This window comes from Furipterus horrens, unplaced genomic scaffold (assembly GCF_987537825.1).
Source record: "Furipterus horrens unplaced genomic scaffold, mFurHor1.1.pri manual_scaffold_7, whole genome shotgun sequence".
Classification (NCBI taxonomy): domain Eukaryota; kingdom Metazoa; phylum Chordata; class Mammalia; order Chiroptera; family Furipteridae; genus Furipterus; species Furipterus horrens.
In genome coordinates this window covers 107,658,328-107,670,468 of record NW_028327177.1, presented here as the reverse complement: position 1 = coordinate 107,670,468, position 12,141 = coordinate 107,658,328, and the positions used below count along the sequence as shown (strand labels likewise).

The window sequence follows — 12,141 nt, the reverse complement described above, 5'->3', positions numbered from 1 at the left end:
TGATAATGTACCAATGACCAAGGAAGTCACTGCCTCCTAAGCAGCCTGTCTGGTCTTGAAACTATTCTGACTCTTAGAAAGTTATTATTTTTAGTTGATTAATGTCTAATAAAAAGCTTACTATATGCCAAGAACTTGCTGGGTGCTATTTATTAATACATCCACGAGAAAAATATAGACACAGTGCTTGCTTTTATGTGGCTCTTCATTGCCTCAAAATGTATCTTCCTCTTAATTGTTCTTAATTCTGTCACTTGGATTCCTGGAGAACAAGTTTAATCCATCCTTCACATGACACACTCAAGTTCCTGAAAATAACTATCATATACCTCAGTTTGTTCTCAAGGTTATATTTTGCTCATTCATTTGAACTTTTCTCAAACTATATTATTTTATTTCTCTTGAAAATAACTTCTTACAGTTTATATAAGTCACTTAACTCCTCAGTAGGTTCCTCATTTTTAAAAGTGCAGCAGCACTTTCAGAGTATAATAGTAAATGCTCACTCATAAAATTGAAGTGTGCCACCTCTGCCCTGTAATAGTGTTTGTGGACGTTCTCGTGCAGAGCTGTGCTGGAAGGATACAGTCTTGTTCAGACATCAAAGTCAAAACAAGGGCATTGGGAGTTGTAAGAATGAACATGTGGGTGAAATATTGAGGATCATGACTAGTGTAAATTTTATATGGCACATGTATACTTTTATGCTCTTTCTTATATCTTTTTTTTCTTTATACTCACCTTTTTTCCTCTGAAGTTTTCCCCTTTATGTCTTTATTGTCAGTATTTATAATTTTGAGTGTCTGTTAGATTCTTCATAAGAAAGATATTGCATAAAGCTGAAAATACATCAGTAACACAAAAAAATTGAAATAATACACTTCACATCTTTAGTCATAAATTACCCGTCCCTGTTGTATTAGAATTGTTGTTATTTGTGTTATAAATGATGAAACTGAGTCACCAAAAGTCTGAATAATTTGTACACTTAATAAAGGAAGTTTGAAGCAAAACTAAGATTGAGACCCGAAACTATTTAAATCTCAATGTGTTACTTAATGTATGCTGATTCCATATCACACAAAAATGAGTGGTATACAAAATTGAATACTTGTGGTAGTTTCTAATATGTAACGTTGTAAATGAGTAATTAAAATTAGCTTACTTTTTTTAACCCTTACCTTTCCAGATATTTGTATTGAGGAAAATGAAATGATAAAACAATTATTTTTATCCATCTTATTTTTTTTAGATGCATAGCAATTTGGGAGATATTTTAAAGCTAGCAGTGGTTATCTTAGGTCATTCAATACAAACTATGTACTAGTTAGTTAGACTAGGTGCTGCTTGGATTCTAGGTGTCCCCTAGCATTTTATCTTGTGGAATAGTGTGAAAGAATCTGTAATATAAATCGTTGCTCACTTTGGGTTCATTTCAGTGTTTTCTACCCTTGTGGATATTGTTATGATGATAAGTCAGTAGATAACTACTTAGATTTTTTGTGGGTTCTGGATATTACCGTTTTTGTTGTTGTTTTTTTAGGATGAATATTTTATTTCATTTTTAATTTTTGATTTATTTATTGTTTTTCTATTATAGTTCCAATTTTCCCCCCATTGCTCGCCCTCACCCAGCCCACTCCCTCTCCCACAGTCAGTCCCGACCTTGTTGTACATGTTCATAGGTTATTTATACTAGTTCCTTTACTAAACCCTTCCTCTATTTATCCTCCTTCTCTCCCTCTCCCCTCCCTGGATATTACAGTTTTTATAGGTAGTCTGGAGATAGAATTTTCATAACAGGTTAGTGGGAGTCACATATGGGATCCATAGTTCCTAAATCTCTACCTCACTCAAATCCTTTTAAGAAGTAGACGGTATGTAAACAAACTGAGTAGCAGCAGTGCTGCTTATGCTTGGTGCTCCTCTTCTCCACACCAGAATTTCCTTAGGAGTCTTGTGAATGATCATAGTCAATGGTAATAAACAGTAGAGTATTGTTTCAAAAACTATGTAAGTCTAGTCACTGCTTCTTACGAACTTTGTTGAAAACTTTTCTTCAAATGGATTGATTGACCCATTTATTTATTTATTTATAAAATAAAAATGTGGGCACCCAGATGTGGATATTGATGAGATTGGGATGATACAGTGATACAAATTACTTAATGAATAATTCTCATGTTATTCTTATTTCGCTTATTTGGATATATGATATATAAAAGAGTCTCTATTTTATAATTGTTTATAAAATGATGCAAAGGAGAAAAATACCTAAACATGTCATGCCTTTACCTAATAGTTGTTTTCATATTGATTTCTATGTTGAGACTAATTAGAAGGCTGTAGTTATTCTGACAGACCAACTTCTAAGAGTTTAGTTTGGTTACATTTGATGTGAAAAAAATACCAGGCATTATAACAACCAAAAAGCTGAGTCAAATTTTTTTTGGACAGAGTTGGAAATGATGTCTCAAAGAGCATTTTACTTTGTATTTCATATTATCTTTAAGTTGTGACATCGTAAAGAGATTGCATTTTATTGTGACATTTTCAAAGTATCTTTTTGTTATTTAAACTAAACTTTCTCTAGAGAGAGGAACTCTTGACAGATATTTATAGCATTTCAGAGATTCCTGTCTTCATAGAAGAATTTAAATATCAAAATATTCTTAAAATGCACTTACAAAAATAAGTTGTTTCATAGGAGAAACTCTTAGGCAAAAGTTTTTTACTTAGCATGCAAAAAGTACTAATTAAAATAGAAAAATTGATAAACTGGATTTCATTTTGATTTCATCAAAATCTCAGCCTTCTGTCTGTTCTTCAACAGACACTGTTAAGAAAATAAAATTACAAGCCACAACTGGGAGAAAATATGCTAACAAAGGACTTGTATCCAGAATTCATTTAAAAAAATAAATAAGGAAGACAACCCATTTAAAATAAGTGGAGAAAACCGAAACATGTATTTCCCAAAAGAAGATAGACAAATGGCCAACAAGCACATGAAAAAATAATCAACACCATTAATCATCAGGGAAATGCCATTTTTTTAGAGAGTGAGAGGGGACAGGAAGGTGAAAGAGAGGGAGAGAAACATCAATGTGTGGTTGCCTCCCGTGCACCCCCAACTGGGAACCTGGCGCACAGCCCAGGCATGTGCCCTGAGTGGGAATTGAACCAGCAACACTTTGGTTCACAGGCTGATGCTCAATCCTCTGAACCACACCAACCAGCATGGAAATGCCATTTTTGTCACTACAGAGTCTTTTTAAAAAATTTTATTTTATTTAATCTTTATTGTATTTTTTTTTTCCATTACCATTTAGTTCCCTTATACCCATCACTACAGATTCTAAAACATAATTGTCAAGATAAAAATCAGATCACCGGTTCCTGTGACAGTGTGGAGGGGGAACTTTCTGGGGAGATAGAAATGTTCTATATCTTGATTGGAGTAGAGATTCACAGGTGTATAAATTTATCATGTCACATTAAGTAGAATAGCTAATTTTATAAAGACTTTCAATAGCAAAAGTTGACAATGATATGGAATAACTGGAGCTCTTATATGTTGTTGGTAGGAATGTAAAAAGATTGGAAATCATATTGAAAACAGTTTGACAGTTTCTTTTAAATTAAAATTGCACCTACCCTTTAATGTAGCAATTTCATTTTTAGTTACCTACCCATAAGAATTGGAAGCTTATGTTCATGAAGAGCCTTGTGTAAAAATGTTCATAGCAGCTTAATTTTTACTAGCCCAAACCAGAAATAACTCAAATGACATCACTAGGAGAATGGAAGGTATTCATAAATGAAGTACTATGCAGCAATTAAAGCAAATGAACTGCTGATACACATAGAAAATGGAAAAAAATCTCAGATATTAAGCTTAGTGAAAGAAGCTGGACATGAGTACATAATATTTGATTCCATTTGTATGAAATTCTATACCAGATCTATCCACAGTGGTAGAAATCAAATCACTGGTTGCCTGTGGCAGGCGTGGTGGGGTAACTGCAGAAGAACGTAAGGGAACTTTATGGGGATATAGAAATGTTACCATATCTTAATTGAGATGGAGACTACACAGTTTATCAACTTATCAAAAATCATTAATCTTTATACTTCAAATTTAATTTTGTATTTAATTTATACCACAGTAAATTTGATTAAAAAATAACATGTTTTAATTTTGAAAATACATTTTAAAGTAGTGTTTTACATAACATTATCCATTTTAGGTGTTATATTTTATGACTGATAGAGCTTTGCATATTTCAGAGATGATGATTCTATCCTCTGCTCTCATTTGTGTCCACTTTGGGTGAGCATGACCCTAGGCAATTACTGAGTCTTCTTCTGTTCACATGACTCCTGAAAAGCTGTTTGTTCAGAGCTCAACCTGGCAATCGAGGTTCTTTCAGAGTTCAGCTTGGTTTAGTTGAAACTTAACATAGAGTTTTTGAAGCTTTTGAAGCTTTTCTTTTGGCATTTTAGTGTGTAATTTATTTTATTGAAAATAGTATTTGAGGACACTGTTAAATTTAAAATAATGAGTTTTTTCCCTTTTCTCTCTAGCCCATTTTTCAGTGAAGAATTTTACTTTGAGATTCCAAGAACTTTCCAGTATTTGTCTTTCTATGTTTATGATAAGAATGTTTTACAAAGAGACCTTCGTATAGGTATGTACTATTCATAATTATCTTTAATCACAACATTCTTGTTTATGTTCACTCTTTCTCTAAGTATAAAGTATTGAAAACAACAGAATAATATATGCTCAACATTTTTAACCCTCTTTTAGTCTTCAAGTTTATTTGTGAGTCTGATTTTTAATTTGATTCCTCCTCGTCATGGTGTCATGTGTCCTCAGTACCTGATGGGTCCCTTTCCATAGTACTCAATATGCTTGTTCACTAGTTTGTTGTTTAATGTCTAGGTTCTCTAGTTGAATATGATATTAATGAAGCAGAGGCTGTCACTCACAGAGTGCCTTACATTTAATAAATGTTTAATAAATGTCTTCATATTAATATTGAATGGTTCAAAGAATGTTTTATACAAAGATCACAGGATTTGATTCCCCCAAAGAACATCTGTTTTTTTAAGTTTTTCTCATAGAAGTAATTAATTCACTTTAATCTGGTCATATTTTCTGTTGTATTGGTGACTAGTAACTATTTCTTAAATAACTGTCTAAGGCTGGGTGGACTAAAATAAAGTTAACTGGCCACATATGTGTCACATTCATGATCTTTGTACCAGAATCTTTCTATTTTAATAACAGGTAAAGGTCTATAATTTACATGTATTATTCTCTCCCTTTTAGTATCCTGAATTTCACCATCTGCATTTCTTCCTTATTTGAAATATGCTCAAGTCTCCTACAGTTTAAATGAGAAAGCTTTATTTGACTTAGACCTCTCAACTACCATCTAATTTGTTTCTCCTTTGCTATTGAACTCGTTAATAAATGGTTTATATCCTTCTTCTTACTACTATTTTTAAATCTCTGTAACCTGGCTTCTACCTTTTTCTGACAAACTTTTTTCAAGTTTGTAGAAATAATTTTAGGGAAAATCAAATAACCTCTTAAAAACATTTTTTCTTAATTATAAAACTATTACGTAATCATAGTGACTGGTAGTGACTCTGCACAGGAATAACTACAGTTAATAAGTTGTATATTTCTTCCTGTTCTTTATTCCATGCTACATTCAATTTTTTCCTTTTTCACTTAATATCATGTGATGACCCTTTTCCTTTGTTAGTAAATACTTTAAAAAATATTTGGTATATAATAGTTTTTTATATAGAAATGTATTATTTTAACCACTTCTTTGTTGGTAAACACTATGTTTCCAGATTTTTGGTGCTCTAAATGGTGCTGCTCTAAACATCCTTCTGCATAAATTTTTGCATGTTCATTTTTCTTAGGATAAATTTTTAGAAGTGAAAATATGGAGGCAAAGGGTATGACTATTTTTAGGGTTTCTTCTATACAGATTTTTACATTGGCCCCAGAAGTATTGTACTAATTTACAGTGCTCCAAACATGGCATGGACAAACCATTTCATACCCTTGTCATTCTTGGATCTTATCATTGAGAAAAAGAATTCCAATTTGATAGGTGAAAATAACATTTAATTTTTAACTTATATTTTTCTTATTATCAGTGAATTTGAGGAATTTTTCACATGTCTTACATTTTTCTTTTATGAATTAGTTCATTTTCACCCATTTTTTTTTTTGCTAGAGTTAAATCTTTTATCTATTGTTACGAATCTTTAGTTGTTAAATATGTTAGCTTTTGTCAGCTATATTTAGAGCAAATAATTTTTCTGTCACAAAAGGCAGTTTTTCAACCCTCATCTGCTTCCATGTCACATTTGACTCTTGATTGCCCAGGAAAAGACAGTTTAATGGCATTGTGTTTTCCTAGTTGTCTTCTGACTTCTTCATCATCTCTATGCATACTCTTCTCTAGAAAGAGAAACCCTTAATTATAGATCACCTCTGAGGCTCCATCCTCAATTCAGTTAAACAAACATTTATAAAAACTTCTGTGTGGCAAACAATGGATGGGAACATTAAGATGAATAACAGTTTCCATCCAGGCTATCAGAGAGGCAGACTTGTATGTACTCTAATACTAATATATAATATTATCATAGGTTCTGTGCTGGAGGTATGAACAAAGTACTTGGGAGCATAGAGGGGAGAACAGTTAATTTTGTTTGGTGGAGGATTAACATTACTTAGGTAGGAAGTTGTTTCAAGGTAATAAGGATTGTCAGAAGCAGAGGAGAAAAATTGCTTCACGTCTGCTGAAGTATAAAAATTACTTAAGAGGAGGATGGTAGAAGATGAAGTGGGAATATAAAATTGGGGTCAAGTTGTGATGGACCCTAAAGCCGTGCTAAGGAATTTGAACTTTATTCTATAGACAGTAGTGTTGTGTCTCTTAAGAATGGGGAACCTTTTAAAAATTTACATATAACTGCATATGTATGTGTGTGTGTGTGTATGTGTATATATATGCATATACATAATATATATACTTTTATAGTTTAACAACTTCCTATAACAGTAACTTTCAATCTAGAAACTGTCTCTTGATGACATTTAATGTATTATATATAACTATATATACACACACATATACTTTAGGTATGTAATCTATATTTTATAATTTAGAATAGAGAGAGATTAGAGGCAGGGAGACCAACCAGGAGGCTGTTACCAAATAAGGTGAATTAGGGTAATGGCAGTGGAAATATGAATGAGGAAATGTACTTCACAGGAGTAGCTTCAAATAGGATTTAGAAACTAAGGGGAAAAGAGGATGTGAGAAGGAAGAGTTTAAAAAAATGTCTTGTGTTGGTGTGGCTAGAGTGCCAGTCTGTGAACCAAAGGGTCACCAGTTTGATTCCCTGTCAGGGCACATGTTGGGGGCATGCAAGAGGCAACCACACATTGATGTTTCTCTCCCTTTCTTTCTCCCTCTCTTCCCCTCTCTAAAAATAAATAAATAAAAATCTAAAAAAAAGTCTTGATAGTATGGCTGTGATTCATTAACTGATATAAGGAACACAGCAAGAGCATTCAGTTTTGAGCGGGGGTTGGGAAGGGGAGATGACTTTGGTTTCAGACAAGTTAAATTTGTATTACCTGGGGAGCATCTTTAGATGACTGTTGGGAATACAGATCTGGAGCTTAGAGAAAAGAGCAGGAGATGTGGATTTGAAGAGTCATTAGCATTAAGTGATACTTGAAGCCTGCCCTGGAATGAATGAAATTTCCTCAGGAGAAGATAAGGAGTATGTTGCAAGGAAAATGAAGCCTCAGTGAGGATTGATAATGTGTTTCAGGAAGTTAGAAAGAGAGATAAGAGAGATTAATATCTTTGAAGGCAAGGAGATCTTTAAATGTCAACAACTAGAGAGAGGTAGAGTAGGATGAGGATTGGATAGAGGCTGTTGGTGATTATTAGAGACTCATGAGAGAGAGTGTATCTTTTGACTGTCATGTATTTTTAAGAAAATATTTTGTAATTTTCATTGTGTACACATAAGGTAGTTATATAGTATTTTTTGAAAAGGCCTTTAGTTGAAGTTTGTAAATATTATTTCTAAAAGTTGACTGTGCGTGTGTGTTTTCAAAGTAAAAAATCAATTTTATTTTAAGTAAAAATCAATTTTTTGGTGGCTTCGTATCTGAAAATTACAACTTGGTGTGAGAACTTTTTTCAAATAAGTTTACTCTTATTAATAGATACAATTTATATATTTAGTGGGAATTTTTTCCTTTTATCTATAGGAATTATTATTAAACACAGTACATATGTATCATTTGATTTAAATTTGGAAAATGGTCTTGCTGTTTTCATTTACAAATATTGGGTTGGCTAAAATGTTTGTTTTTTTCCATAAGATGTCTCTAGTAGCACTTAGTTGTCTTTACATTCAGAACAATTTTGTTACGTTGTATTGTGACAGCTGTCATATCAGTGTGCATTAAAAAAAAACTTAACAAAATTGGTGAATTTTTGTCTGGCCATTTTACTATTGAAGATGGAAGAAAATATGCAACAGTTTTGGCATATTATGCTTCATTATTTCAAGAAAGGTAAAAACACAACTGAAATGCAAAAAAAAGATTTGTGCAGTGTGTGGAGAAGGTGCTGTGACTGATCAAATGTGTCAAAAGTGGTTTGCTTGCAAAGTTTTGTGCTGGAGATCTTTCACTGGACTATACTCCACAGTCAAGTTGAAGTTGATAGTGATCAAATCAAGACATTAATTGAGAACAATCAACATTATACCAGGTGGGAGATAGCTGACATACTCAGAATATCTAAATCAATAAAGTTATTGGTGAAAATGAAAAATGTGCCTTTTATTTTATGGAAAAAACTAAATGGACTTTTTTGGCCACCCCAGTATTAACTTTTTGTAGTTCAACATATTTTCTTTTGTCATTAACTATAAAGTTGGTTGGGTTTTTTTTTTTCATTTTGAGCTACCAAAAATTGAGTTCCCAAAATTATTTTATTATTCTGAGTTGCCCTGTGTAGATTAAACAATGGCACAGCATTTTCTGGAAATAAAATTTGAGCTAGAGACCTGAGAATGTGTACTGGTCGAATATAACTAAGACTTGTTTGATTTTTGTTTTTAATTGTATTAAGTAATATGTGGATATTTTTCTTTCTGTAAAAATATTATAGCATTACAGATAATCCTAATTAATTTTGATCACTGACCCCCACCCCCAATCCCTTTCCCAGGAGTAATAACTGTTGTCAATATGGGGCATATATTTTCATATTAGGCATCTTATATGCTATGAATAGTTAGTGCAAAAGATTGATTAGGGGTTAATTAAAAACTTGAGACTTAGGAACCATTTTACAAAAAGAAAAATTGTAAAATTGAGGCTTTAAAAGTTTAATATATTATCTTAAGGTATAATGTCTTCTCTTAAAAATTGAAAAAAAGACAAAAGGAAAACTTTATGTAAGAATATATGCATATTTCCATGTCCAATGAAGATCCTAATCACATTAAAATTAAGACACATATTTTACCTCCTAATGTATCTTTTCAGGTTATTTTAGTTTTCAGAGGAATGTAGGCTCAAACAAACTGTGGTATCTTAGTAGACTTCAGCAACTTTTTTTTCTTTCCCCTGGCTTCAGAACAGTATTTGATAAGAGAATTTTACTAGGATATTGGAGAAGTGAATTCCAGTAATGACTATCAGTAACCAGCTCTGACCTCAAACAAGTCACTGTACCTTCTTAGGCTTAGTTCATCTATAAAATAAGGCTGAATTTAAGATAGCTCTTTGAATTGTAATTTCTGCTGGCATTTAGCTCTTAAGTCAAACCTACTGTTTAAAATTTACCTAAGACTACACTTTGGGGTCTGTTTGCATGGTACTGTTTCACTTATCTGTTGCTATGTAACAAACCACTCCAATACTTGGTGGCTTCATACAGCAACCATCTATTTGTTTATGATGCTGTAGGTTGTCAATCTGGGCAGAGCCAAACTGAGTGGTTCTTATGCTAGTCTCACCTGGGGACACTAATGAGCAGTTATCTGGGAGATTGACTGGGCTGAATGGTCTGATTCATATGTCTGATGGTTAGTGCTGGCTATTATCTAGGCCTTTCTCTCCACATGGTGTTAGGATTCCAAGAGGGTAAGCACCATTGCACAGGTGTTTCTTAAGCTTCTACTCATGTCACATTTGCTGATGTCCCTTTGGTAAAAGCAAGTGACATGGCCAAACTCAGAGTCTGTGCTGGAGGGGACTACACAATGGCATACATCAAGGAGATCGTTAATATACCAGTCTGCCATAGAGACCAAACTGTCCACCTAAACCGCATACACTGAGGTATCAAAATATTGCCATTGGCTGAATTGCTGTTGTTGATTATCTGCCAGAATTTGTTCAGTCTTCTGGTCCTATTTCATCTTGTAGAGGCAGTCACACTTGTCACTATGTTTATCTACTCTTAAAGCCATTTCTTCTGGTATCCAGCTAGGAATGGGCTTGTCGAGATTTTGCCAGTTGGTAATTTGAATCAGGATGAAATTTCTAATATGCTGTATCAAAAAATGGAGCCCAAATATAACACAGTATTTACACATGGCAAGAAAATGCTACATAGAAGTGGTGTTGTAAAGCTAAGAACGCTTTTTTTAATACACCAACAAAGATGGTTTTGTTGCCGAGAGTTCCTTCATTTCTTTTTGTGTTTCCTCTCCTCATCTTATTTTAAGGAACTAATACAGCATCTGGGGTGTATGTGTGTACGAGGTCTGTCCAGAAGGTATCCAGCCATGTAATATGAAAAATAGAGACATTTATAGATGAAAATATAAGATACAAGAAACATTGTACATAGGAAAATGATGCCTCAGTTCCCTTCAAAGTAGGCACATTGGGACCTCACACAGTTTTCCCAGTCAGCTGCCCCATTGTATTTTCCTGAATCTCATCGATGGTCTGAAATCTCTTCTCTTTCGAAGGTTACTTTAGTTGGGAAAAGGCAGAAGTTGCAGGACGCCAAATCTGGGCTGTAGCAGGGCTGAGTCACTTGGGTGATTTGATGTTTTACTGAAAAATTGCATGAGAGGTGATGCATGAGCAGGTGCGTTGTTGTGATGAAGCTGCCAATCACCAGTTGCCCATAGCTGTGGCCTTCTGAATTGTCCTAATAGTTTCCGTGTAGCAATATTCAAGCTTAATGCAAAATTTGATGCAGATTTGTTGCTGTACTTGCTCAGTCATTTTGTATGTGATGGCCACCCAGTACACATGCTCACTCAGTGGCATCACTGCCCCCACTGACTAGTACAGTGAAGTTGTCATTGTTCACGTGTGCGCATTCCAGTCCACTCTCCTTGGCTGCCAGATTATATTGATGTCCCACAAACTATTCTCATTACATTAACAACAACTGGACTTTTTCTGGACAGACCTCATGTTTGGTCTAAGCTCTTTCTGTTTATGAGTTCTTCAGGACAGTGAGGAAATATCACCTACAAATAATTTGTTGGGTAGTTTCTTCCTGGGTGTATTTTCTTTTTTTTTAGGTTGGTGATTTCATGGCTAGTGAAATAATGAATTAAGTTAGCTTAAAGCAGTAAAACAATAAACTAAAATAATCTTTGGGACCATTAGAAGCACAGAACAGGTTTTTAAGATCATTAGAAAGTTTTTTCTAATGCAGAGGAGGTAAATGAGAGGTAATGTTTAGATAAACAGCCCAAGATTGCATAGCTAACCAGTAACAGAATTGACACTATGTTACTAAATAAATGTCTTTGTTGGAAGCAATATGGACAAGGGGTGCCTTGGTTTTGAAATCTGGCTTAGCACTTGTTAGCAGGCATGTTTCTAAATATTGTTAAGCTTTCCTCATCTGTAAGATGGTGATTGTACTCTCTACACCCAAGATTGTTATGAAGATTAAACAAAGCTATTTAAGAATGTCTACTATCTGGTGAATGTTCAGTAAGTGCTGGCTTTCTTTGAGTTCCATGCTCTTTCAGCTATGTTAGGCTGCCTGCCTTTCACAATCAATACTTGCCATCTAACCAGTTTAACCAGGG

The 12,141-nt window shown here is 33.8% G+C and overlaps 1 protein-coding gene across 2 annotated transcripts in view; it reads left to right on the top strand.

Annotated features, from left to right (window-relative positions):
- Positions 1–12,141, top strand: part of RASA2 (RAS p21 protein activator 2) — a 115,101-nt gene that overhangs the window by 28,397 nt on the left and 74,563 nt on the right. For both annotated transcript variants that reach the window (XM_090284247.1, XM_090284245.1), the window contains exon 3: positions 4,588–4,691. In XM_090284247.1, coding sequence (XP_090140373.1) covers positions 4,588–4,691 — 104 coding nt within the window. The remainder of the gene's footprint in view (positions 1–4,587; positions 4,692–12,141) is intronic.